At 64.4% G+C, this 27,255-nt stretch overlaps 1 protein-coding gene across 1 annotated transcript in view; it reads left to right on the top strand.

Annotated features, from left to right (window-relative positions):
• The first annotated feature begins 1,147 nt into the window (after window positions 1–1,147).
• The window catches only part of EXD3 (exonuclease 3'-5' domain containing 3), a 54,133-nt gene continuing 28,025 nt past the window's right edge, over window positions 1,148–27,255 (top strand). The window contains 17 exon segments of the mRNA XM_032865593.1: window positions 1,148–1,229; window positions 1,399–1,463; window positions 6,594–6,767; window positions 7,113–7,280; window positions 12,511–12,564; window positions 13,553–13,696; window positions 16,727–16,787; window positions 20,962–21,077; window positions 21,159–21,218; window positions 23,103–23,226; window positions 23,229–23,268; window positions 23,508–23,631; window positions 24,040–24,250; window positions 24,345–24,454; window positions 24,870–25,032; window positions 25,120–25,286; window positions 25,694–25,939. Of these exon segments, the coding sequence (XP_032721484.1) occupies window positions 1,148–1,229; window positions 1,399–1,463; window positions 6,594–6,767; window positions 7,113–7,280; window positions 12,511–12,564; window positions 13,553–13,696; window positions 16,727–16,787; window positions 20,962–21,077; window positions 21,159–21,218; window positions 23,103–23,226; window positions 23,229–23,268; window positions 23,508–23,631; window positions 24,040–24,250; window positions 24,345–24,454; window positions 24,870–25,032; window positions 25,120–25,286; window positions 25,694–25,939 (2,109 nt within the window).

Raw genomic sequence — 27,255 nt, 5'->3', positions numbered from 1 at the left:
GGCCGCCGACAGCGTCCGATTCTTGCCGTGCTCCTTCCGTGAAGCACGCCGGCCCCCGGCCAGCAGCCCTGCTTCTGGAATGCACCCAGCGTGTCACTCCATCTCCCGCGCCGTGCGTCAGTCTCTGCTGCTGTCTTGTCTGGGTGTCCAAGTCTGTGTCCTCAGGCGGACGGCTGGCCCTCCAGGGTTTGGTCCGGGTGTCCCCGCCTTTCCCTCACGAGCAGCCCAGCCGCTTGCTGTTGTCCCCACAATTCTTGGGTGGATTTGCGGGTGAAGTGCCCCAAGCTCCTCAGCCCCGGTAGGACCGGGGGCATCTGTTGGTGGCCTCCCCTCCCCCAGTGTGTGGGCTCAGGTCCTGAATCTGACGGCCACCCCATGAGGCGCACGGCTGGGTCCTGAATCAGAGCACGGCTTCTCCCAGCTCCCTGGGCTGGGGCTGGACTCGGGCTGCTCTGGCAGCCCTGCTGGGCCCTGGGCCCTGTAACATCGTCATGGGCCTGGGGAGTCTTAGGTCAGACAGTGACTGGCCCTTCACTTCAGGACTCACCCGGCAAAGAGGGTTTTCTGCAGCCCCAAGGCAGTGGTGAACCCGGGATGGTGGCCCTGCCCTGAGACCCCAGGGCAGGTGCCCAGAGGGGTGGGGCGGGCCCTCCCGAGGCAGCTAAGGGGCGCTGGTGGCTGTGGGTGACTCAGAGGCCACTTCCTTTCCCAAAGCGGAGAGCAGGCCGCAGGCACCCTCCCAGGCCGGCACCCTCCCAGGCCAGCTCCCCCAGCCCTGGCATTGACCTGAGACTGGGTCTGAGGGCACAGCTCCTTTTCCAGCATGAGGGTGAACCCAGCTTTCCCTGGCACTGGTGTCCCAGTGGGGTCCCCGTCCAGCTGTCCTGCCCTGTGCTGGGGACTTGAGCAAGCAAGAGAGGGCCAGGGCTGTGGGTGGTCAACCTGTGTGGGACGCCCCAGGGGCCGGGGGAGCAGGGCTGGGGAGGCAGAGCACAGGACCACTCTAGGGCCTTGCCAGGGGCTGCAGGCCAGACTTGGTGGGCCGTGCATGCGGGTGGGCTGTGACGTGACACGGAGGGCGGCACCCTGATGGTCAGTGCTGCGGGCTTGGCCCTTCTGTCTGCTGCCCCTTTCCTGCTCCCACGGCATGGCCAGTCCAACGTCCACCTCACCACCGCTGAAACATGAGGCCTGGGCATCCCCCAAGCTGTGGGCAGAAGCCCATCCCAGTGAGCACGGCCACAGGTCCCAGGCCACAGATCCCAGGGAGGGGGCAAAGGGAGCTCTGGCCAGAGAGGGCCAAGAGTCAACAGACACCGGGTGGCATCAGTGGGGAGCCCCTGGCCTTGGTCAGGGTGGAGTTGGTGGGCTCTGCATAGCCCTATCTTCTCCCCCCAGGCCCGGACCCGCTTCTGTTCCTGCAGGCCCTGTAGACACTGTGGTCCACGCGGGAGCTGCGGCAGGTGAGACAGCACGGGGGCTAGGCCCCTCCTCCGGCCTCAGGGGCCGCCCTGTCTGAAAGTTCTGGCAGACACGTGGGGGCCGGAGCCCTGGGCTGACACCCACTGGACACCAGTACACAGGCCCCCGAGGCTGAGAGCACGAGGCAAGGGCCTGCGGCCACCACCTGGCTTCTGCACAGCATGGACCCAGGGGGCTGTGACCACCTATGCACCCCGTGAGGCCAGGGTACTCACTGTTCAGACTAGCCTTGGCTTGTGGCCTCCTGTCCCGGGGACAACCTATCTGGCCACTGAGGGATGCACGTGGCCCTGGAAGGGAGGCCGTAGTGGTCTCTCATGGCACTTGGTGGCCCTGCCATGGCCTTGGCCTGGAGGGTGACTTTGCCTGACCCGTGGGCACCCCTGCCCTGCACTTTGCTCCCAGAGGCAGCAGAAGGATGAGGTTCTCCCTGGCTCCCACGGAAAACAGACAAGTCAGGATAAGGCCCACGTCTCATGTCTTGCCTCCTGCTGCTATTGGAGGGTGGGCAGGGTGCCCAGACCCGGCCGAGCTCCCTGGGGTGGGCGTCCTGTGCAGGTGCCTTCCAGGAGGGGCCGCGAGCTTGTGGACGAGAGGCGTCTGTGCTCTGTGAAGGCCTAGGGTGCTCCCACCAGGTCCAGGGCTGGCTTTGTAGCACGGGGGACCAGCATCTGGCTTGACAGGTCACCAATGGTGTGTGAAGGGGGACAGGCCTGGGCTCCACGGCAGCCATCAGCCCCTCTCGACTGCACGCATGGAGGCTCGGAGTGGTTCTCCCCCTCAGCTGGAGAAAGCCAAGGTTTTTGCAAAGCCAAAAGCTCTTTTTAATGTTTGCCTCCCGTGGCTTTGCACTAATACGGAAGCACCGCGACTGTGTTGTTTGGTGAACTGGCTTCACGGATTCTGCGCGTCCACGGTGTGTCCCCTGTCCTGGTGCACACGCGGTGTTGGCGAGGTTTGTCTCTGCCCCTGGGTCAAGGTGAGCTGACCTCATAGACTGGGTTGAAAGCCTTCCTTCTGTTCCCGTTCCCTGGAGCCACTGGTTCCACAGGAATTCCTGGGTCCTGGAGGGTCTGGAAAAACGCAGACCGTCCTGCCTTGCCGGGCTTGAGCCAACGTTGGGGATGACCATTTTGGGGGCTTTCAGCTTCTGGTTTCTTGCCCTAGGAAGCGGCCATCTCTCCCCTGTCCTCGTGTCTGCCGGCTTGAGGATCCCCATCCGAGACTCTCAGATGTCGGAGTCGAGGGCCTTGGGCGTTCCAGCCCCCTCTGGCCGGCGCCACTGTCTCTTCCTTCCCATGTGCTCCGCTGACAAGTGTGCCTGTCCCGCTACAGTCCTGAGTCACAGGTCTCTGCAGGTAGGGCTCCGTGGCCCGTCTTTATGACCCTCGGGAAGGCATCCCCTTAGACCGGCGTGTTACTTATTTCTAGTCACACGCTCAGCTGTCTGAGATCTTCCACAACTGGTTTCTGGCCGTGAAGGAGCACATCTGTGTATTCTCACTTTCAGTGCCACAGAGGCCTGCGGGGGGCAGGTCCCCGTGCACCAAGTGAGTGTGCAGGGTGGGGTGCTCTCCAGCCAGCAGCCAAGCTTCTGCCCGAGGGGCGCATGCTATCTCCCCTGGGTCCGCTTGCCAGAATGGGGCCAGGTGGGTGGGCTGCTCAGTGTGTGAGCTCTGACCCAGTGATGCCCCAGGGGCCAGCGGCAGTGGGCAGAGGGTCCCCGTAGGAACCACGAGGCAGTAGGGAAGCCACGAGGGGAGCCATGCCCTGACGGCCAGCCTTGCACAGGGAAGTTTCAGGGTCTCCCACATAACAGGACAGGGAAACTGGAGGCTGGATTTGGAGAGCCCTTTGGGGGTTTGTGAGATCAAGAGGAAGGAAATGGGATGGTGGGGGGTGAGCTGGGGGCTGTGGTTCCTCCTTTAAACACAGAGGGAGCCGAAGCAGAAGCAGCAGGTCGGGGGACCCGTGGGGGTAGGGAGGACAGAGGCTGCGGGCGGGGTAGGTGAGCCGGTGTGCAGTGGGGCCTGGGAGGACAGGCAGTGGGTCGGGGACACCTCAGAGCCCCTTGGGCGGGGATAGTCGGAGAGATGAAAGACACAGGAGAGGTGAGCAAATGGGCAGGATGGGGCTCCCCAAGGTGGCGCAGCCCTGGCAGCTTGTGTGAAACCCTGGCCCCATGGAGGCCAGAGGTGCTGGAGCAGGGCCGCGGGGACACCGGCTCTGGTCAAGTCCCAGAACCACCAGGGTCCCCTGAAGCCCAGGATGGGGCGGCTGACTCCCCCTCTGGAGCACGAGCTGGAGGGTGACAAGGCGCAGACCCCGCTGGGTGGCAGAGGGGAACTAGGGGAGCAGTCAGAGGGCAGGCCGGAGGGAGGGAGCAGCAGTTAGAGCTCCGGAGCCAGGGTCCACACAGTCCGCCAGGCCACGGGGCAGAGCAGCCCCGGAGATGGGGCCACGGCGCCCGGACTGAAATCTTCCGGGACGAGGGGCGGCAAGTGGCCAGTGCATGCCAGAGAGCACGGCGTCCACCCTGGCAGCCGCAGGGGCCAGAGGGGCTCTCGGACCGCGGTGGGGGGCGGCAGCACCCTCGGGGCCCCGTGTTCGTCACTCACAGTGACTCATTCCCGTGTGCTCTGTGGCCTCTCATTGAGCTCCCCTTGAGCTCAGTGAGCTCCCTGAGCTCTGCCGCTGTCTCCCGCGGGGTCCGTGCTGTCGCCAGGAACACACGCAAATGCAGGACAGCTGTGATGTCCCAGCCCCAGGCGGCCCCCCCCGTTCCCCGTATGCCCCCCTGTTCCCCATGGCCTTCCCGTTCCCCGCAGCACCCCGTGGGCCTCCTTGCTCGCGGCCTCCTCTCCTTTCCTGGGTGTTTGCCAAGGGAGACTGGCCGGGTCTCCTGAGCTCACCCGCATGCTTGAGGGGAAAGCCGGCATCTGACTTCTGGGGAGCAGAGGCCAAATCTCTCGGCACAATGGTTTGGACTGAGGGGATCGTACTCTGGGGGTCCTGAGGAAGCATCAGCCACACGGGGTGCCAGGGCTAAGGCCCGTGTTCCAGCTGTGCACCCTGTTGCCTGTCCACTGCTCTGTGGGCGGGGGCCCTCGGCCTAGGGGTGCCAGGCTCTGTCCGAGCACAGCAGGGGCCTCTGTGCGGGAGGAGGTGCACACGGACAGGACGCAGGTGCCTCTCTGAGTTCCAGACCCAAGTGGTGCTGTCCAAGGAGAATGTTCTGGCCCGGACTGGCCCCAGGCTGCTCCCAGGGCAGAGACGCAGGAAGGGCCCTGGGGCCAACAGCAGAGGGGTCTGTCCCTCCCTATGAATTCCCCTCCACTGTCCCTTGGTAACTGGCAGTGGGGAGGTGGTGCCTGTGCCCCGGGCTCTCTCTGCAGAACCCTGGGGAGGTCCCTGGGGCCTACTGGGAGGCCTCCGCTCTCCATGGCAGCTGCCAGGGGGCAGCAAGGAGCTGCTCCTGGTGGCTTGGCTCTCAGCAAGGCCCGCAGACCCCCACGGGATCTTGACTCCTTCAGGGCTGCACTTGCCTTGGCCCTGGGCCAGGTGAGTGTCTCTTGCAAACGGCGGGCGGTCCCGGGGATGGGGCAGGGCCATTCCTGCTTCGGGTGCTGGAGCAGGGATGTGCACGCCCCAGCCCCCTTGCCTCTGGGCGCCTCAAGCGATAGGCTGAGACGTACCCAGCAGCAGGAAGAGGGGAGGTGCAGCTGTGTCAGGTAGGTCAGGGTGAGCCCCCACGCTTTGTGCTCACAAAGGGAGACAATCCAGTGTCCCGGGGACCCCAGAAGCTGACAGCCATCCAGCTGCACTCCTGAGCCTTCTCCTGGGAGGGGACGGAGCCGCCACGGCCACTGCTGCACCAACGATATGCAATAGCCATCTCAGAAGGACGTGCCCCTTCGCTCCCCTTCTGCCGGCCACCAGGAAGGTTCCCACCATGAAGGGCAGCTGGACGACCCCAGCGGAAGGAGCTGACCCCACAGTTGGCCGTGGCGTGGGTCTGGGGCTTCAAGGGGCCGTCTTGCTGGGAAGGGGTCTGTGTGGCCTCTTGGGCAAGGAGAAGGGCTGGCTGGCCGGTAGGTAGGAGCCACATGGTCCCAAGCACACGGCCTCCCCGCTCTGCTCTGAGCCTCTCCGAGCTGCTCTTCAGAGGCCCTGAGTGGGAGCCGAGCACACGTCAGGACCAAAGACTGGAGCCGCATCTCGAGACCTCTTCCTCCATGAGCAGGAAGGCAGCGTTGCTCAACCTCAGGTGTCTTCTTTCATACGTTCCTGGCAGGTGTGGGGCCTGGTGGAGATGGGGACAGTGGGCCTGTGGGCCCTGACACCCCCGTGTGGGCTCTGCCCGCCTGTCCCAGGTCATGGCGGCGTCGCGCGTCAGAGGCTGTCCTCAGGTCCGCCCGTCTCAGGTCTGCAGGGGCAGCCGGGGCCTCAGCTCCTCGCTCCCCGCAGAGTGGCCCCGGGCGTCAGGGTGTCTGTTTCCAAGCTTGCACCCCACACCCTGCCGCTCTGCCCTCGGGGTGGCCGGGCAAAGAGTCCGGGGCTGCTCGCGGACCCGTCGTTGCACGGTGTTCCAGGGGACAGCGGAGTCAGGCGGAGCCAGCCGCGCGCTGGGGGCTGAGGTGGCACTCGGGCGACACCCTGCTCCCCCGAGGGAGAGGTCTTTCTTCCTTCGGCTCCCACATGTTTCCAGACCTTCCGCCGTGCAAGACGTGGGAAAGTCAATCAAAGGTGTTTATCAGTTTGTGTTTTTTCCTCCTTTTTTTGGTTTCTCATTGCTTGCTGGGCCCCACAACCAGGTCACTGCGTCTGAAGGACCAGCATGCGTCCCCCGGGCAGCACACAGGTCGTGGGGCGAGGCCCAGCGGCTGCAGCCTCTCAGAGGGGCCCCTCTTTACGGGGCCATGATGGTGGACGGACCCAGGGCACGGTGGGTCAGACCAGACCAGAGCGCCGGGGACGGGAGACGAGGAGGGGGAATGGTGCCGACGGCCCGTCCCCTCCCTCAGCACTCGGACGGTGCAGGTGGGGAGGCTCGGCAGGGGGGTCTGGGGCAGGACCTCCTGGGGCCGCAGCGAGGTTCCATGTCTCCGCAGCTCCGGGAGGAGGCCCGGCGGGGCTTTGCGGCCCTGGCCGACCCGCGGATGGTGCTCCTGGACATGCTGGAGAGCAGCAGGGGCTGGCGGCGGAAGGGCCCCTCCCTGGAGGCCTGGCTCACCTGGGAGCTGGCGCACTGGCTGCCCGCACAGCCGCTCCCAAGGCTGGCCCAGGTGAGCCCTGCGCACGGCCCCACCGGCTACGTCCCTCTCAGCACCGTGGGCTCCCGGCCAGCCTGACCCGGCCTGTGTAGCCCGCTGAGCTCCGGCACCCCGGGTGGGCAGGGCCTGGCACCTTGGGATTGACTGGGCTCCTGCGTCCGTGGGCTTGACCATCGCCCCCCCCCCACAACCACACCTCGCCCTCGCCTGTGCCTCTAGGCCTGGCCTGCCTGGACCGTCCACTGTGGACACAGGGTTGCAGGTGCCGGACTCCTCAGCCAGGTCTGTCCGGCCCCGTGACCCTGGCTGCAGTGCCCTTCCCGCTCCCCAGCTGAGGGCAGCTCTCTGGTCTCCCAGGGCAGCTCGGGGCCAAAGCAGCTGCAGGCCCGTGCAGTCAGGGTCCTCGCTGAGAGCCCCTCTGGTCTCGTGGAGCCGCTGGCCAGCATCTTCCAGCTGCAGGACGCAGACCGGGGCCCCCTGCTGACTCACGTCCACTGGCTCCACCAGGAAGGCAAGTTCAAAGAAGTGAGTGTGAGCCCCGCGTGGACCGGGGACCGGGAACTGGGCCTGCATGTGGGCTCAGGCAAGGGCTAGGCTGAGTGGGCTCACAGGGCCCCCCTGGCGGTTTCCTCTGGGCCCTCCACTGTTGGGGGCTGCCCAGGGCTGAGGGGTGTCAGGTCTGGTGCAGAGGGTTGCAGGGACCAGTCCCCCAGAGACCGAGCTCAGGGCTGTGCCAGACGTTGGGGCCCTAGGAGACACTCACATGCACTGAGCTGGAGGATTCTGGGAGCGGCCCCCGCACCTGCCTGGCTCTCTGCCCCAGCACCTGGGGTCCTTCCTCTTGAGGTGCCACCGGGTCCTCAAATGGGGTCCGCGGCCCAAGGACACCCTGGCTCTGGCCTGGAAGCCCCGTGGGCCAGCCGCTCACCCAGCCTCATTTGTCACTTCCCAGGAACACCTGTGGGGTCTAAGAGGGTCAAGGGTGTGGGGTCCCTCCTGCACACAGTCCCCACCCCTTTCGCCACCCCTGCAAGCCCAGGCCCTCCCAGGCCAGGGAGCACCCACGTGACCGGACGGGGTTGGAGGCCCCCTCGCACCCACTAGCAAAGTCACTCGGCCTCTGTGTTGTCGTGGCCTGGGGGCGAGCAGCCCGGTTCCCTCTGGGCCCAGCTACTTCCAGCTGCTGCTGGCTGAGGACAGAACCGTCCTTTGTGTCCTTGTGGGGGGCCCACAACTGCACCAGGCCTGGGGACTGGCTGCTTTGCTGCTGTTCTCACGGCAGGGTCTGGCCACAGGAACAGCCCCTCAATGGCCCTGCCCGCTGGGCCTGCCACCTCCCTGGACCCTTCAAGAGGCCCTCCCCCCACCTGGGATGGCCCAACTCCTGCTGTGTGGAGGCTCACTTGGGTCAGATCCGACCAGTGGGGGCGCCCCTCTGAGGGTCGGACACTTGGAGGGTCCTGTCGGCTCCTTGCTGGACCAGGCTGGCCGGAGCCCCATCCTCACTGTACCAGGGATCCCCAGGACCGGCCCGGCCTGGTGCCCGTGTGTGTCTGTGGAAGTTCGGTGTGGGGCACGGGTTACGGGTCATGACGGCAGAGTCCTGCAGAACATGTGGTGCTCCTGGACGTGGGCTGTGCCGGGTCGGGTCATTTGGTTCCTCTGTCCTGGGAAGGCCTAGCAAGGGCGGATGTGGGGACGTGGGTTCAGGAGCCTTGTGGTGCCGGTGGGGCTCTGGAGGTCTTGGAGGCGGGCCAGGAGCGCCGGGAGTGGCTCGGGTCTGCATGAGGCCGGGGAGCAGGGCTCTGCAGTTTGGAGGAAGGGGCGGCTGTGAGCAGTTGCTGCAGGCCCAGGGGTCCCCGTGGCATCTCTGTGCCCTGAGATGTGAAGGCCATCCCAGGGGGAGGTAGGTGGCGGAAGGTCCTGGGGCGCCCGCTCAGGGGCACGCTCTCCCCGAGTCCCACGTCTGGTGCTCCGGGGTATCCAGAGGCTTGCTCCCGACTCACCTCTACCCACTGCCCCATCGGGCCCAAAGTTGAGCCTGATTCGGGGACAGCGCTGCTCACGGACACTGCTCCCCGTACCCGTGGTGGCTCGGGCTTCAGTGGGCCCTGAGGCAGGATCCCAGGCCCACCCCACAGGGATCTTCTTCCCTGAGGGGCAGTCCCTGCCAAGAGGCTCATGGCGAGGTCGGCCTCACCTGGACCGCCAGTGCTCGGTCCTTGGAGGCCGGGCCGTGTGTTGGCGGCTGTCGTGCCCCGGCCCAGGCTCTTGTCTCGAGGCTGGTGAAGGGCGCTGAGAAACCAAGATGACCACGCCAGGGACAGTGTGGCAGGGGCTCCGCTCCTGGGGCTCAGGGCCATTCTCCGCAGGCTGAAGGGGCGGCCGGGCTTGCAAGAATGCGGGAGGCAGAAGGCAGGCTAGCGTTTCAGCGTCTTCTGTTACACCCGGGCCTTTCAAAGAGTGTCTAGGGCCGACTGAATGCACCTCCCTCGTGCTCCAAGGCAGGAATCCCAACACAAAGGGGGCTCTTGTCCCGCACAGGCCCCTTCTGCAAAGAAAAGCCATTGTCCCCAAGTGGGGCGGCCCGGCAGGCGATGCACGCTCCAGTGCCCACCGCCGCGCCCGGCGAAAGGGGCCGCATTCAGGCCTGTCCGCTCGGATTAGCAGGGACTCACGACTTAATGTGCACCGATATTTCATGTCCAGGGCGGCGGCCGGCTCCGGGCAGGATGAATGCCCGCTTTTGTCTCCTGAGTTATTTTATTTACATTTTTTAAACAGCTTATCAAGGTAAAAAGATAGCTTTGCTTTGGGGGGGTGGGGGGGAAGGCCCCTTGGCTCCAGGCCGAGCTGAGCTGTGGAGGTGGCAGGCAGGCCCGTCCTGGGTCTGAGGCTGCAGAGTCTGGGCTTGGCTGCCTGGGCACCTGCCTGGCGCTCCTGTCTAGCGGAGTGGGCAGCCAGGGGGCCCGTGAGCACTCTGTCTGCCTTGGCCACCAGGCCCCTCTGGGTTTCCTTATTTTCCCCCAAGGCAGCAGCTCTGGCACTGTCCGGCCAGAGGGGTCCACAGCCTCTCTCTGACCCAGCTGCTGAGCAGCCCCGTGTCCCTCTTCTCAGTGGCCTCCATGCCAAGGCCAGGAAGGCTCGGGAGGTGCTAGTTCCTCACAGTTTCCTTCTGTGGGGCCTGAGCCTCTCCCACCCTCCCTGCCTGTCCCACGGGCCTGAGTCAGCAGGTGACCTTCCCATGCCTGCTGGGGCCCTCGTGTGTCCAGGCAGTAGGCAGCGGATAGCTTGGTCTCCTGTCCCCATAGCAGAATCTCAGGCAGAAAAATGACCAGAGATGGATCCTAAGCTGGGCCTGATGACAGTGGCTGATCTACATGGACCCCCCCTCCAAAGACAGAAGCCAGCCCAAGGGTTCTGCTGTCAGCCGTCCCCCCAGGGCACCCACCCCGGCTGCCCCCTTCCTTGTCCTGTGCCACCCTGCCCACCCCACCCAAGGGCTGCTGGTGCGGAATGGGGGTGTGTCCCAAACTGTCCCCAGGATGTGGGTGGTCACCCGGCTCTGGGCACACTGGTTGTGCCCTGTAGCACCCACGCGGGCTGAGAGAGGTCACCCCGAGTGCTGGCCGGATGGGAAGCTGGCGGCTGTGGAGGAAGGAGGGAGAAGAGAAGGGCCGTGTGAGCCCACTGACCCCCATTAGGACAGACACTGTGTGGCCAGGTGGGGTGTGTGCCCATGAGACCTGAGCCGCCTACCTGGGGTGCGTAGGGCTAGGCTCCAAGCACAGCCTGAGAACCTCCACCCGAGCCCCCTTTCCTGAAGCCAGTGGGCACCACGGACAGGGACCCTGAGGGCTGGGATTGGCAGAGGGTTGCCCTGCCCTTCACTGGCTCCTGGAGAGAGAGGCCGTCCCCGCGGACAGAGGGAGGCTGGGGACTGGGCAGCAGGCTGCCATCTATGGCAAAGCTCCCCGTGCTGCGGTGGAGGGCAGTGCCCAACCTCCCTTGGCCCCGCCCTGCCCCCCTTCACCCAGGCCGCCAGTCCCTCACACCCCAAGCCTGATTCACCCAGGCCCCGCCCCAGGATTCAGAGAGGTTGTTGGATGGGTAGGGGGCAAGCGTCCCCTCATGCCCTGCTGAGGGCTGGGGCCTAGAGCACAGAGGAAGTCTTGTCCTTGGGGGAGCAGAGGTAGAGGATGGCAGAGGCTGACACCCCAGCAGAGGCAGTGAGGGTCGGGTGAGGCCAGGCCCCCGGGGTCCTCTCTGCTTCTCCCTCTGGCCCCTTGACTTGTGGCTCCTCCTGCTTCATCTCTCCCAGGGTCACTGGCCCCCCCAGCTTGGTCTGGAGGGTGGGAGGGTCCCAAGTCCACAGGTACCCCTCCCACAGCCCCTTCCCCGACAGTGGCCTGGCTCGACCAAGCCCAGCTCAGGTGTCGACCCCAGAGGAGCCCAGGAGCTAGCCGGACTCGGGCAGCGGGGTTGTGACTACCCCAGTTTCTGGCCATGCGGGGCCATGCAGAGGTGGGGGGCTCCCGGATGAAGGCTCGGTGCTCCCTTCGCTTCTCAGGGGGTCTCCCATCCAGTAGCGATGTGGTTCCCCCTCCTTCAGCCCTGGCCCTGCCCCCTCTGCATCCTCCCCTGGCCCTGCCCCCCCGTCCGGCGCCCCCACCCCCACCCCTGGGCCCCCAGGGGCCTGGAGGCCGTGGAGCCCTGGACCGCAGCCAGGCTGTGGAGGCGCTGGGTCAGCTCCACGCAGGGAAAGGCCCCTGGCCCTGCGCCCCCACCCTGCGCGGTCTGGGGCCGGAGGCCGGAGGCCGGAGCGAGCCTTTCCCAGGCCGCTATTTTGGTCCTTTGTGTGAGCTGTGTGGGGCGGGGCGCCCGGCCCTCTGCTGGTTATTTTTGCTCATAATGGGAGCACGATGTATGGAAATTATTAATAGTAGCCGGGCCTGCGCTACGTGCGGGCACTCAGGGCCCTGGCGCTCTCTGTGCCGAGTGTGAGCGAGGCCCTGCGGCTCGGGGCTCTCAGCACCCACATCCCATTCCTGGGGCCGCTGTGTTCCCTGCCTCACCAGGACGCAGCTAGGGCCAGAGCCTCTTCCTCTGTGCGCCTGAGGGGCAGCTCTGTGCGTCCCCCCAAAACACACGGACCACACCATGTCCTACTCCAGCCTCTCCCCTGTGGGCCAGCCCGCTTGGACAGACAGCTGTGCAGTCATTCGTGGTTTGGGGTTACACGCAGAGCAGGCCTTGCGGAAAGTGCTCGGAGGGCCCTGCACCTCAGGCCTTCAGGGGGACAGCCCTGGCTCCGGGCTGGGGCACTGTGACTGTCCGTGCCGGGCGCCTGCAGGTAGAAGACCCGCTCCTGGGAGGCAAGGGGCAGGCGAGAGCGGGTGTTGGGGAGCCACAGTGCGCCGTGTCTGGGGGCGTGGCAGAGCGCCCGCCTCTTGTCCGCCCTCCCTCTGCATCCTCAGTCTGCTCAGCAGCACCCCCGGGGAGAGCCACTGTGGCCCAGTGCCCAGCCTGACGCCCCATCTGGGCCACACCCCAGCCTGGCAGGTCCCCCCGGCCGGGTCTTTCCCACCTGCCCCCCTCCTGGAGCCTGTTTGTCTGCTGGGAGGCTTCTGGATTCCAGGCCCTTGGGCCTGGTGCCTGCCGTGACTGGGAGGTGTGGAAGGATGGGAGGGCCCCACCACGGTGCTGCCCGCTCCCTACCAAGCCTGGCGTGACCTGCTCCGTTTGTGACCGCCAGGCTGCTCTGCTGGGCCTGAAGCTGAGGCTGCAGCCCCTACTCGATGTTGAAAAGGTAAGGGTCCTTTTCACGGGAATCATTTGGGTTCCAGCTCAGATAAAGCCAGAGTCTCCAGAACCATGACCGGGGGGAAGGGTTCTCCTACCACTGAGGCCCGGCCTCTGCTCCTGCTGCGGGGGGCTCCCCTGGGAGCACCTGACCCTGCAAGGAAGGCCCATGGGGGCGGGGCCCTGGAGGGCCGTCGCTGGACTTAGGTGGGATGGGCTCCGGAGCCATGGCCAGAGGGGCTCTCAGGAACGGGGCTCCCCATGAGGACCACCCTGAGGTCCCAGCCTAGCAGATGGTCCCTGTAGAGTCTGGGCTCCAGGCAGCCTGACCTGTGTGGTCGCATGGAGAGGAGAGGAGCTGAGGAAGGGTCTACTGTTGGGACCACTGGGAGGGGGCTTTGTTGAGGCCTGGCCTGCGGTGGAAATGGCCTAAATGTCCCAACGCCCAGTGTCCCCGCCAGGGGCTTCCTCAGAGCTTCCTGGTGGGCTTGGGCAGCTCAGGGCTCTTTGGGCCCCATGCACAGCCATGCCACCTGTGCCAATGAGGAGGCATTCCCAGGCCACCGGGACGGCTGCCCGTGGTTGGTCTCCCTCATGCCTCCCCCACAGCTCAGTGAAGACAGGGGGACAGCTGATCTTCCCCGGGATCCCCCTTGCTTCTTGGGGCTTCCAGTCCTTTGTAATGGAGATGGGGATGACCACAGAGCCCCAGGGAGCTATGGGGCCCGTGTGTGTGGGTGTGTGTATGGGTGTGTGTGGTGTGTGAAGTGCAGGCCCAGGGTGTAGGCTGGGGTGTACTCCCAGGGTGCCCTGGGAGCCAGGAGACATGTGGCTGGGCCTCTGCACCGCCCCCCCCAAGGGAGCCAGGGCACGCGAACGGGCCTCTGGTCCTCTCCATTCCGAGGCTCTGGGTTGGAGGTGAGTCTGGGGTCTTGACCCGGGGTGGAGGGTCCAGGCCCCTGCAGGCTGTGACCCGAGGACGTGCTCCCTCACAGGTGAGCACTCCGCTGCTCCTGCAGGACAGGGTGGCCATCGCAGAGCGCTACGTAGCCGGCTTCCCAGACCTCCAGAGGAGGCTGCTGGCCCTCCTGGACTCCTGGTGCCAGCCCGGCTTTGACATCAGAGTTGTGGCCAGGTGAGCCCCCGGGGGCACAGGGTAGGGCACGGGTGACAGGTGCTCGGGAAAGCCATGCGCGTGGTCTGCACGTCACAGCTCGGGCAACCAGAGACCGGCTTCTGGAACCCAGAGGCTGCACCTGGCAGGAGCCAGACGAGAGCCCGTTAGGTCCCTTCAATGAACAGAAATAATCTTCCACATCGCGTGAACAATGCGTTACACACGGAAGTCACACTGTCCCTTCACCTAACAGGTCTCATCTGGGACACACGTGGAGCCCATGGGGGTCTAAGCTGCGTGTGTGTGTGAGGCGAGGCTGTCACGCGGAGGTGGGGCATGGGGGCGGCCGCGGCTGGAGGACCTTGAAAGCTCCTCAGGCGCCGTCCGTGTTCGGCCAGCGGTGGCCTGATCCCGCACCACGAGCCGCCCAGCCCTGGGACCACCGCCTTGAGATGCAGGCCCTGGGCTCTGGGGTGGACCTCCTGGGCCCAGAAAGTCCTTTCACTTCCTGGGTTTATTTCCTCTGCCCTAAAATGGCATGAAGCTCGCCTGTCTCACGGGCTGTGGGACTCACCACACGACGAAGCTGACACAGCGTGTGCGGCCCTCAGCCCAGCCCCCCTCGTGTGGTGTGTCGTCGCCGTTACTGTGTCTGGGAAGGGACACAGACAGGACCTGACGGTTCAGTTGGTGTGGCACGAGGCTGTCGATCTTAGGGTCTTGGGCTCGAGCCCCATGCTGGGTGCGGAGGTTACTTACAGATAAAGTTTTTTTTCTTTTTTTAAAGATTTTATTTATTTATTGGACAGACAGATCACAAGTAAGCAGAGAGGCCGGCAGAGAGAGAGGAGGAAGCAGGCTCCCCGCTAAGCAGAGAGCCCGACGCGGGGTCGATCCCAGGACCCTGAGATCATGACCTGAGCCGATGGCAGAGGCTTTAACCCACTGAGCCACCCAGGCGCCCCCAGATAAAGTATTATAAAAATTAAGAAGACAAGGGGTGCCTGGGAGGCTCAGTCATTAAGCGTCTGCCTTCAGCTCAGATCCTGACCCCAGGGCCCTGGGATGGAGTCCCGAGTCAGGCTTCCTGCCCAGTGGGGAGCCTGCTTCTCCCTCCTCCGCCCCTGCTTGTGTGCTCATGCTCTCTCTCTCTCTCTCTCTGTCAAATTAATAAATAAATCTTTTAAATGAGAAGACAAGGGTAGAATGGAAGAAAATATTTGCAAAAGATGCAACAGCCTCCTTCATAGTGGCCAAAATGGAAGCGTCTGGCAAACCCAACGTTAGGGAGGACGTGGAGGACCTGGAACCCCCGTGCCGCACTGGGGACAGTGAGCGCACCACGGCCACTCGAGGCAGCCGGCCACAGCGAAACGTGTGCTCGGGCCGCCACGCAAATCCAGCGCTGGAACGAAGCCAGGAGACGTGGGTGGTTGTCTCTGAAGAGACTGGAGTGCTCGCAGCAGCTTTATTCCTGGTCCCCAAGCAGGGGACGGATCCTAAGGACTGTCCACAGCCCCACGGCTGGAGCACACACGTCACACACGTGACATGGAGGAATGTGTGAGGTAGTCCAGACCCCACGAAACCGCCGGCAGGAAGTTCAGGTCCTGGCACGTGGTCTCTGCTGGTCAGATGCGTGGCCAGGGGGCAGGGCTGCGCACCCCGTGTTGAGCTGTGGGTGGTGGGTCCTCAGGTGCGAGGACACCTGGGGTCCCTGCTGCTCACGATGGGTCAGTTTGTGGAGAGCGCTCCTGGCGGAGAAACAAACGCATTGTCGTCTGCTGGACAATGAAGACGACGTTCTGAGAGAATGAGCGAGGCAGTGACCACAGGGGAGTCTGGGCACGCGGCAGGGGTCAGGCCGTGGTGCTCCGCGCTGGAAAGCTGAGCCTGCAGCCCCCAGGAGCACGTGGGGTCCAGCACAGAGCCGGAGGAGGGCCCGGGAGCCGAGGCCCCGCACTGCTTGGCAGTCAGCCAGACCCTGGGGACCCTGGGCCATGTGTGTGCGGGCATAGCTAGGACAGGGCTGAGGCTCAGTGCCAGTCAGGGTAGCTCAGAACACAGAACAGAGCTCTCATCAGTAAAACGCACAACGACAAAGAGAAAAGCTCAGTAAAGTTTTGGAGGGTAAATTTGATGATGTCTTCCCAAAAAGTGCAAAATTGATGAACAATGAAAATCAGAGAGAAAAGATGAAAGATTAGAGATCCTGTCAAGAAGGGCCAACATCTGAATACGGGGAACCCCAGAAAGTAAGAAGAGAGGACGGCGTTCATTCCCGAGGGGCCTGGGTCCCATGTAGCCAGTGTGCAGGGCGGCCAGAGCCGATGGGACCCCCGCTGCAGACCCAGGGCAGAGCAGGGATCACACGGGATTCTGGGAGCATCGTCGGCCCCATGCGAGGGAGAGCGGGTTCAACCCCAAAATCTGAGCTCAGCCAAACCGTCCAGCCAGTGTGAGGCAGAGCGCAGACCTCTGCTGTCCCCATCTCCAGCTCATCTGTGCGCACACCGGGCTTCGGGGGTGGGGAAGCGGCCTGAATCTCCTCATTCACTCAGGGTGAGGCTGGTCAGGTCCTGAGGTCTGGAGACGAAGGAGTTGATAAAACCAGACAAGCACCAACCCTGAAGAGAAGGGGTTTGGTCTGCGCTGACCGTGTCTGCACACGAGATGGTGTAAACACAGTGTGTCCTGACTTAGGTGGGAACGTGGCCGCTGGTGTGGGAGGAGGGGCGGCGGCGGGGGGTGATGGGGGGTGATGGAGGGGCGGGGGCGGAGGGTGATGGGGGACGGGGGCGGGGCGCCTTCCGTGGCTAGATGTCCATGCGGAAGGCCTGACACTGGAGAGTGAGAGCTCACGTCCGGGCTCGTTACTTGGAAACCGAGGCAAATACTGGACGTGACGGAATGGACGTGTGAGTGGCAGGAGCATGGCGGGCGGGACACGGTGCCAGGCTGCTCTTTCTGCGGGGCTCAGAGAATGACCTGCGTGTCCAACTGTGCGTGTGTGCGCCACCAGACAGCAGCTGTGTCTCTCCCGTGCATGCAGCTCCCACAGGTGACTCCCCTGCGGCTAGAGAGGCTAAGCCCCAGAGTGCTGAGTCGGCAGGGCCTGGACCCAGGTGAGTGGGGCCCCGTGCCCTGGGTGACCCCGGGGGTGCTGGGGCTGGCCGCCATCCACCGACCCCCCTTCCTGTCACCTGCCCACCGCCAGGGGCCCTGGGCATTGGGCAGTGGACAGAAGTCTGCCAGCCCTCTGCCACCTGCAGTGACCCCTGGGAGCAGGGGCCGAGGCTGGTCCCCTTTCCCTTATCCTGCCCCCTCCCCCCTCCTCTCATTTCATGTTTTTGTCCAGTGGAAACCCTTCTGATTTGCACCTCCCTGGTAATCAGTGACGCCTGGACCATTTCAGGTACCGGCTGGCCGTCTGACTGTCTTCTTTAGAAAATGTCTATTCAGTTTCTCTGCCCGCTTTTAAATTGGGCTATTTGGGATTTTTTTTTTTTTTTTTTTTTGCTATTAGGTTGTGTGAGTTCCTTATGTGTTTTGAATATCCACCCCTTATCAGGAATGTGGTTTGCCAGTATTTTCTCCCATGCCGTAGGTCACTGTTTCATTTTGTCGATGATTTCTTTGTCGTGCGGAAGCTGATCGGCCGTTTGAGGGAATGCTGTCGGCTGACTGCTGCCACCTGCCCTCGGCTTCCGGTTCTCTCCGCTGCTCGCCTGCCCCCCAAGCTAGATGTCAGCCTTCTTTCTCCGGAAATACTCTCCACACTCCACCTTTATGTTATTTCTATTACTGCGCAGCTCAAGATATTTTCTAATTTCTATTATAAGTTTTTCTTACTTTCTTTTATTTTCTTAATTTCCAAGCCAAGTGACATTTTTCTTTTTTGGTTTTCATTTGTTTGGTTTTGGTTTTTTGTCTTGGTGTGAGCTCGGTCTCACCGTGATCAGAGATCATGCCTTGTACAATGTCAGTCCCTTGGGTTGAAATGTGTTATTACGAAGAAATCTACTCTCTTGTCTCTGAAAGCTGTCTCTTTTTCTCCCCTTTGGCTGTTCTTGGGATAATCTCTTTGTCTTTGATGCTCTGGGCCTCCCTGAGAGGAGCCTAGTTACAGATGCGTCCTCCTTGTCTTGCTGGTACTCACGGGCTTTGTGAGTCCAGGGCTTGCTGTCTCCAGTCGGTTCTGGAAAGTTGTAAGTCACGATCTCACACGTGGCTTCTCCTGCTTTCTTCCGCTGTTCTCTGGATCCTTATGTGTGTGTGACCTCCTCCCCCACCCTCTAGTGTCCTCTTGGTCATCCCCTCGGGTGATGTCTCCTCTTTCCCACTGCACCAAGCCTCTCCTCATCCGCGTCCCACAAAGGACAAGACACGCCCACCGCTTACCTTGCGATCGTTGTATCTTCAGCTCTAAAAGCTGTCCCGTGGCGTCTTCCAGATGTGCTGTCACACTTTGTGCGGCTGTCTGATGCTTGAACGCACTTCTGATTTTGGCTTTTCTTTGGCTGTCTTGCTCACCGTTGTTCTGGGGTGTGTACCCACGTCCCAGCCCCGGCCCTGGTCAGCATCTGTTTCTGTGTGTCCCTCGGAGGCTCGTCATCACGCTTGTTTCTGTCATCCTGGAGAAATTACATGGGTTCTCTGGCTCTTGGATGAAGGTGTCCACCTCCAGAAAGGAGGGCAGTCTTTGGAGCTTTTGCACAGAGAGAAGCACATCGCCTAGAGGCTTTGATTTCTAATTAAACAGACCACCTGGTGGCACCGGGGTGGGGGGTACACAGGGAGATCAACAAGGTGTGTGGACGCCTGTGGGCTGCTGTGCTGGGCAGTCAGGGTCAGCGAGGACCCAGGAGCTGCTGGCTGTGCTGATGGTGGCTGGGGGACCCCACCTCTGAAGCATATGAGCCAGGTCTAGGAGGACCAGCCAGCCGGAGGGACCCCGGAAGCCCCGGGGAAGCAACAGTGGGAAGGAGCCGCCCTCAGCCACAGCATGAGACTGGGGGGGGGGGGCATTTCAGGTTCTCCAAGGTGGGTCCCAGCAACAAAGACCTCTGGGGGTGTCAGGGTCTGGGGAACTGGGAGGTCTGGAGTATGGGGCACCTGCCCCAGCATCTGGAGAACTAGAGCACTGTGTTGACATGAAGGAGTGGCCCCCCCGAGGTTCCCCCCCACCCCCATAGGGGCCTCCAAGGTCACCTGTGCACCAGCCGTGGGTGCTGGGTGGGGGAGCCCTGCTGGCGTCCCCCAGTGGGAACATGGGTGGGCACCCAGTTCAGGCTGCCTGCCAGTGCAGCTCCCACGGGCTCTCAGCACGGAATCATTCACGGAGTCGATGGTAGCCGCGATGAGGCTGTCCTCGTCTCCCTGGGGCTCTTCCCACCCAGGACTCAGGACTGGAAGGAGCAGCTCGGGGAAGTCAGGGCTGGTGGGCAGGTTGCGTGGAGGTCTGAGGATGCTCTGGGTGGGGCCGTCCATCCTCCCAGCAGCCCTGCAGTGCCATTGTTGACCCCCAGAGTCCCCACCTGAAGGTCAGGTCATGGCTGTGTTGGGCCCAGGGCTTGGGGCCAGAGGAGTCTTTGGGGGTGCTGGGCCAGCCTTAGCCTGGCTCCCCTCTGTTCAGGGTGTGTCCCCTTGAGGTCCACCCCACCCCACAGGTCTCGGCTGAGTGCAAGGCAGGAGCGGATCTGGTGTGCAGACACCCCTGAACAACAGGGACGTGCCCCACCTGTGTGCAGTCTGGCGGGCTGTGGGACAAAAGGGGAGTGGCAGGTGCTTTCTGGGGGTTCCTTGCTCAGGGGCCCTGCTCGGGAGTGGGGAGGACACCCACCCTCCTGGGTCTCCCGTTCTTCACGACTGTGTGCTGCCAGGCCCCGTCTGTGGCCTCCCCCGCTGGCCCCAGGTCCCTCACACACCAACGTCAGACCCAGATGGCAGGCCAGGGAGTGCTTGCCTCTCCAGGCCGAGCTCCCCACCAGTCCCCCCAGGCCTGGGTCCCAGGTGGCGCCCCCCCAGGGAGCCCTCAGCGTGCTGTCTGGCTCGTATTTGAATTTTGTCGCATTTCTGGGTGTTCAGCGCGTGCCGAGTGGCCGGCCTGCTTCCCCTGTGCCTTTCCTTTAAAGGTTTGCGCTCGGGTCTGGGCCAGTTGGCCAGGCTGCCTTCAAGGTCCATCCTTGGTGGGGGTACTGCCTCCACGAGACGTTTGGACACAGTCCCCACTGGCAGAGTGATGCTTCGAAGTGTGGAACGTCTGAGAGGCCGGCTTCTGTCTGCAGATCCGAGCCTGAGCGGGGCCCCAGAGAGCACGTCGGCTACCTTGTGCCCTGGCCAGACGGCCGTAGCTCCTGTTCCCTGCCTGCTCACCCGTCCGTCCCTCCCTTCCTCAGGCTCCGTCCCCCTCGCTCTCAGTGTGGCCTCAGGTTCCCAAGCGGCCTCCTGGGGTCTGGAGCCCTCAGGTCCCGGGTAGGAAGGAGGAGGAGCAGTGCCCCAGAGTCACTGGCTGGCTAGCTGTGTGTGGACGGTGGCCCCACCACAAGGGCACTCCCCATGCTGGAAGTGGGTGCTCACGGGGCAGACACTCCCGTGGAGGGTCCTTAGAAGACCAGGTCCCTAACTGTCCTGTGGCCAGCATCCCATCCACACTGCCAGGCTTCAAGGACAGCCAGCCCCAGGAGCAGGGAGCCGCAGCCGGATGGGTGGACAGCGGGATGGGTGGACAGGGGGATGGCTGGACAGCGGGATGGCTGGACAGTGGGATGGGTGGACAGAGGGATGGCTGGACGGGGATGACTGGACAGCGGGATGGCTGGACAGCAGGATGGCTGGACAGGGGGATGGGTGGACAGCGGGATGGGTGGACAGCGGGATGGGTGGACAGGGGGATGGCTGGACAGCGGGATGGCTGGACAGGGGGATGGGTGGACAGCGGTATGGGTGGATGGGGATGGGTGGACAGCGGGATGAGTAGACAGGGGGATGGCTGGACAGCGGGATGGCTGGACAGCGGGATGGGTGGACAGGGGGTGCCCTACCTGGGAGTGAGGCCGGCTCGTAGGCATCGGTTGTCAGCATGTGAGCGAGACGGCCTCTTCCTGGAGGACTCACACTCCCACAGAAGGACGGGACGGGAATGCCCCGGCCCAAGGGTCCTGCCTGGAGAGTGTGGAGTGGCATTTGCAGAGACCGGGCTGCCCTCCCTTGTCCCCAGGGTGGAGGGAGGGGCTCCAGGAGCCCCCGGAAGTGGTTGGAGGCTGGGAGTCTGGCCACCCATGGCAGGGCGTAGGGTGCAGGCCCTGTCCTGCCCTGAGCTCTGTGGTCTTTCCACAGCGCTGTGTCCCCACACCGTCGCTCAGCAGCGCCTGGCGGCCCTGCGCCACCTGTGTCGTGGAGGTGCGTGTACCCTGCTTAGAGCCCGCTCTGGGGTGGGGAGGAGGGGGCCATGCTCCGGGTGGGACAGTGTCTCTGGCTTCTAGAATTGTCCCTCACTCTTGCAGGGTAGCTGGTGTCGGGAGAACTGGACTGAGCACATGCAGGTGAGTCTGGAGGGCGCTGGTGACCTGAGTGAGGACCTGGACCCCGAGAGCGTGTGTGCACACGTGCAGACTGGGCGTGGGGTGCACACTTGACGTGTGCGTGCCGCGGCCCAGACGTGCGGCCCAGACAGCTTTCCCGTTGGCCACAGGCTGGGTCAGGTCCCCTGGTGTCCCTGGCGGGTTGGGTAGCAGGTGGTATAGAGAAAGGGCTTCTCCCTTCCCAGCATAGTTTCCTGGACGAGGATCCAGACACGGAGCCTCAGGGCCACCCACCCCTCTCCGAAGCTCTGAGAGGCAGATCCCGACGGGTCAGCTTCGTGTGAGGGCCCCACCCGGATGAAGCGGGGCCTGGACCCTCCTTTAGCCCTCAGTGGACAGAGCCCCAGGCGGTGGAGGACACGAGGTTTGCTGGAGGCACCACAGTGTTGCCCAAGGGAATATTCTAGACCACCTTTGAGCATTGTCCTGGTCCAGGGCTCTGTGCCCCCTGAGCCCCAGCCCCAAGAATGAGGCAGCTGCCCCTCGGGGGGCTGCAGGGGTATAGAGGAGGTTGGACTGCAAAGCTGCTCCTGGGCGTGGGGACTCCAGAGCCCACCCGGACGGCAGCCTGGATGGGACAGTCTAGTAGCTTCCGTCCTCAGGCATGAGCTGGAGGTGTGGCTCGTCATGGACAGAGAGCTGTCCCCAGCCCTAGGTGAAGCCAGTCTGGAGGGCAGTGGAGGTGTGAGGGGTCCCAGGGGCAGCATGCATGGCACCATGGGCCATTTGGTGGGCAGGGGACACCCCCCCAACCCTGAGGGATAGTCTGGCATCAGGCATCCAGCGGGGGGCAGCCCTGAGCCAGCCCTAGAGTGCTGGGTGTGTGGGGTGGGTGGTGAGTCACCGGAGAGGAACGTGGACCCCCAGGGAAGGCCCGGAAGGCTGGTCCCCCCTGGGTGCCAAGGCTGAGGCAGCCGGAAGGGCAGCGGACATCCTGAAGAATGCGGAGGGTTTCCGCATATTGTCCACGTGGGAACCCGCAGCCTTTGGGAAGCGGATGGCCTGAGGCTGCTGGGGCGACAGGGTCGTCTGGGAGGGGCCCGGCTTGTCAGCCAGCTGGGGCTCCTCGGGCCAGAGATCAGGAGGGAGAGAGGCTCGGCCTCCCGGGAGGACGGGGTCCAGTCCCCTCCCACCTGAGTTACAGCAGCCTCTGACCTTGTGGACCCAGGGACTCAGCCAGGATGGAAACCCTCCTTCGGGGCCCTGGTGGTGCAGGTGGCCCCTGGGTGTCCCGGGACTGAGCTGACACGGGTGGGACACCCAGGGGCCGCCTGGGTCCCTCTGCTTCTGTGCTGGCCACTGGTGTGGGAGACACAGCCTGGTGAGGCCCCATGTTCATTGCTACCCTGAGGGCTGCTTGCCTGTGTCCACTCTCTGGACTGTGGATTCAGGAGTGTCGCACGGGCCCGCCTTCCCCCGAGAATGTTGGCCAGCCCAGGGGCGGGGGCCAGGAGACCTGAGGGCAGCCCGAGGCTCAGGAGCAGGCCCCACCACGCGAGGGCGGAGAGGAGCAGAGCCAGGCAACGTTCTAGAAGAATAGGGCTGGTCCCAGGTCTGGGGGCAGGACTGTGCGGGACTAGGGCCTAGAGACGGACAGATGGGGCGAGGCCATTGGGCTGGGCTGTGGACACAGGACGGCGAGCCTTCAGCCCAGCCACGCAGGGGCGCTCGCTCAACTGCGGGGTCGGCACAGAGCCACGGGTATGGGAGCTTTTGTGGCCTTCCTTCAGGGCATAGCCCCCCGTTTAGGGACTTGTGAGGCTGGCGGCGTGGGAGGACCTGGGGGACTGTCCGCCCCTGTCAGGGCAGAGCCAGGCTGCACAGCCCCTCCCGCGTGCCCCACAGGCCCTGGTGGGACAGGACGACCAGCTGCAGGACGAGCTGCTGCGGTGGCTGGCCTCTCCCGACAACCAGGCCGTGGCCGCCCAGTGCGCCCTGGACCTCTTGCTGCCTGAGGCACAGCTGCCAGCCTCGTGGCCGCTGAGCTCCCCCGGCTCAGACTCCAGGGGCGGTAAGCACCCCAGGCTTGGCAGGCCAGTGAGGGGAGCAGGCGCTTGGGCCCCATCCCTTGGCAATGGCCCCGTGAGGCCCATATGTCAGCAGTTTGGGGAAGGACACTGCTAGCCCCCGACGTGCCCCCAGAGCTCTCCCCCCCACCTCTCCAAGGTCTGCCCTGGGCCAGCTGGGCCAGAAAGGGCAGGGCTGGGGAGGGGGGGTGGGTGCAGGGACCCACAGCCATGCTTCTGGTAGGGCTGCTGAGGTGCGTTCCGAGAGCCGAAGGGATGATGTCTACCAGCTGCCCATCGCCAGCGGGGACATCCATTTCCCGGCCTCCGGGGAGGACCTAGCCAGGCATGAGGAGGAGCTCCTGCAGGTGGGTGGCTGGCTCTGGGGGCTCTGTCCACACCGTGAACCAGGAGGCCCTCCATCCCACCCCCCTAAACGCCCCCGTAGAGCCGGCTGGGAGACTCCGGGCCTAAGCACCAGCACTGGGCACTTGCCCATGGCCGTTAGGCTCTGACCCCCCACTTACGGCAGCTCCACACCTGTGCCACGGCTGGTCTGCACCGGAGGAGGCCAGAAGGAGTCCTTTGTCCCCTTCTGTGTGGAACAAGGGGCAGCCAAGGGCCAGGCCCAGCCCCTGTCTCATAGGAGCCACAGGGTGGTCAGGCCGCCCCAGCAGACCGCCTCCCTTCGACTTCACCCTCAGCGGGGCTATGCCCTCAGCCCCAGGCCTGTGGCCCCCGGGGGGGCCTCACCTGCTCATCCCAGCTCTCTACAGCCCGGCCAGGTGCTCGCTGTGGATCCGGAGTGGCGACCCTCATTTGGCACAGGGGGCCGGCCCCAGGCATCCATCCTGCAGCTGGCGGTGAAGGGCCATGTGTTCCTGCTGGACCTGCCTGTGCTCTCACGGCCAGTGGGAGGGCAGGTGTCCCAGGCCTTCTCCAGGCTGGTCTCCCAGATGCTCTCGGATCCCTCCATCACTAAGTTGGGTAAGCAGAGCTCCTGCCACCCCAGGGGAGGGTGCTGGCTCGAGGCCGGGACCCCTTCCTTAGGTGCCCGTCACATGGACCGCCCTCCCCGCAGGTTACGGGATGTCAGGGGACCTTCGGAGCCTGGGTGCTTCCTGCCCTGCCCTCGCTCACATGGAGAAGCAGCTGCGGGACAGTGTAGATCTGCTGCAGGTGCACAGGCAGGTCAGCGGGGCGGGGGCTGGGGGCAGGGGCCCTTAGCACAGGCGTCTGTGGAGCACTCCGGCCTCGGAGCATCTTGCAGTTGCCCAGGTCACCAGGGCCCTCCCAGGAGTGGGTGTCACCACATGTCCCCACGCTTTCCCCAGAACCAGCCCTGCTTCGGGCCCCTTGGAGTTCTCAGCACATTTTGGGGACTAAGCTGTTAGCCCCAGAGCTGACCTGCGGGCAGGTCACCGTGCTTCTGAGTCCCTGCGCCTGCCTGCCGGGGCGTCTGTGTCCTTCCTTCTGTGCGCGGTGGCTGTCGAGGCTGAGGGCCTTCCCCAGGCAGGGTCCCTTTGTGCGACAGTGATGGCACGAGTGGTGGCCATCCCTCCTCCAGGGCAGGCCCCTCACCCCCTGAGAGGCTCTGTCTTGGCAGATGCGGGTGGGAGATAAGCCAGCTCTAGGCAGAGGTGAGGCCACGGGGCTGCGGGGCCTCAGCCTCCTGGTGCAGCAGGTTCTGGGCAAGCCCCTGGACAAGGCGCAGCAGCTCTCTAACTGGGACCGGCGGCCGCCGAGTGAGGGGCAGCTGGTGTACGCAGGTGTGCACCCTCTCCCTTCCCGCACACGCCCCTGCCCCACAGCCCCGCGCCCCCCAGCTGGAGGCTAAGACTGCCCCGTGCCCCCAGCTGCTGATGCCTACTGCCTGCTGGAGGTGTACCAGGCTCTGTGCAGAGAACCTGCCCGGTTCTGCCTGTCTGAGGACCTAGCCAGGAGCCTGAGGCCAGCGAGCAGTGAGAGGTCAGAGGCCTGGGAGCCGCCCGGCCTGCAGGAGGCCTCAGCCTTGGCTTGGCCGGTGAGTGTGGCCCCTCAGGTCCCTTCCCTCGAGTTCTCAGGAAGACTCACTGTCCTTAGAATGAGGTCCTTACAAGGGAGGAGGCCTGGGGTGGGGGCGGTCAGCTGCTTCCAAGAGGGCCTGGGTCCCTCCACCCGGAGAGAAGCAGGGCCCCAGGCCAGTGTCCTGGAAGAGGAGGAGTCCCCAGCCCTCTCCTGATGCCAGGCCTGAGCTGCTCCCGCTGAGGTCCAGGGCAGTATCTGGCATGCACCCTGAGCCCCTTGCCCTGCTGTGCTGTGCACAAATCCCCCACCCCCCAGACCCATGCGGAAGCCCTGCTGGGGCCCCGGGGGCAGTGGTCGTGCATCCTTGTGTTAATCTGTTCTGCTCTCCCCTCACTGAGCACAACGGCTCCTGATTCTTCTCAGGCTCGGCCCTCAGAGCTCTCACCCCCATCAAGACCAGGGAGGGGGTCAGGGGCCCGCGGGCTGCTGAGCCAAGCCGTGTGGCAGGAGCCTGTGGCTGAGAAGCAGGACACCGCCCCTGAGGTCCCCGTCAGGGCGTTCCGTGCAGTGTGTGACAGCATGCTCCATGGGCTGGCCCGGAGCCTGCGATGCCTGGGGGCCGACGTGTTGACGCTGGGCGCCGGCGAGGACCACCGCAGGGCTGCGGAGGTGAGTGGGGCCTCGTGCCCACCCACCTGGGGCTCCGGGCCCTTCTGTCTCCCTGTCCTTTGGGAGCAGCAATCGTGTCTGAAGTTTTCGGGGCGGAGGACGGGGCTCCCCTGGGTCCAGGGCTGCCCGGCCCTGGGGTCTGCTGGCGGGAACCTTCTCTGCTCCTTTGGGCAGGCCCCCACCGTCCGCTCCTTGTCCTGTGGCCCCTGGAGACACTGCACAGAAGGGGGCTTTGCTCACAGCCGTGGTGGGGCCCTGCTTGGGGGGACACCAGCCCCTGGGGCCACGGAGAGAACCTGGGTGGGCGGGTCTCAGAATTCTGGGGTTGGGATGTGGCGTGTGGGGGCAAAGCCACACACGGGTCCCCCAGCTGAGTGTTCCATCCACCGGCCTTCTGCCCAACCACAACCAGCCACAGCCGCTCTGAGGACATTGTCTCGGCCATGGTTGCGGTTCTGCCCGCGCCGGCGCTTGTTCTGGAAGGCTGGCCTCATTCATCCGCCGCCGCGCTTTCAGGGCTCACGGTCATTGTAGCGTGTGTTCGTGCTTCATTCTGTTTTGGGCCCCCGTAGTGCTCCGTTCACAGTGGACCGTGGCGGTGTCCCCGCCCTCCCTGCACGAGGGACAGTCACCTGGGCTGCTTCTAGCAATGCTGCCGCATGTGACACACAGGGCTGCCCTGTCATGGTTATTGTTTGTATGTGGTTTCTTTTATGCATTTGCAAACATGTGTCTGACAGAGGGTCCCCCGGCTCAGCAGATGGCAGGCTGCTGCACCAAGACCACAGAGCCGTGGGCCTGGTGTGCCACCAGGGTCCTGCAGCAAAGGGGGCCATGGCTCTCACCCGTCTGCACCAGGCCCAGGTGCCCTGATGCTGCCAGCCCATGGGGGGGGGCACTTCCTGCCACCCAACCCGCCAAAGCCAGGAGAGCAGCGGGGACCTGCCCTGTGCCGGCCGCCCCCACCCCCCACCGCCCCGGTGCTGAGGCTACAGGAGGGAGGGGCCAGAGCTGGGGGAGGACAGGTCCGGCCTGGCCAGCCGCGGACACTCACGACAGGATGCCAGCTCTCCCCCAGCTCTGGCCCCTCATGGGCTGTCTCTCCCACAGGCCTAGTCCTGGCGTCTGAGGGAGGAAGTGGTGGTGTCGGCTTAGCCCCGGCCACTGCTTCCAACCCGGCTGAGCTGAGCCTGCGGGGGGCTGAGACCAAGGCGGCCAGCCTGGGGACTCCGCGCCAGGCCTTTCGGGTCTTTCGGGTCACGGAATTCCAGAGCCGGGTGTGGGGGAGGTGCCCTCCCACTGGCCCCCGAGAGAGT

This window comes from Lontra canadensis, unplaced genomic scaffold (genome assembly GCF_010015895.1).
Source record: "Lontra canadensis isolate GAN:19392208 unplaced genomic scaffold, GSC_riverotter_1.0 scaffold30, whole genome shotgun sequence".
In the NCBI taxonomy this organism is placed as follows: domain Eukaryota; kingdom Metazoa; phylum Chordata; class Mammalia; order Carnivora; family Mustelidae; genus Lontra; species Lontra canadensis.
The sequence above is the reverse complement of the archived record's forward strand: the minus strand, read 5'-3'. Positions and strand labels throughout refer to the sequence as shown.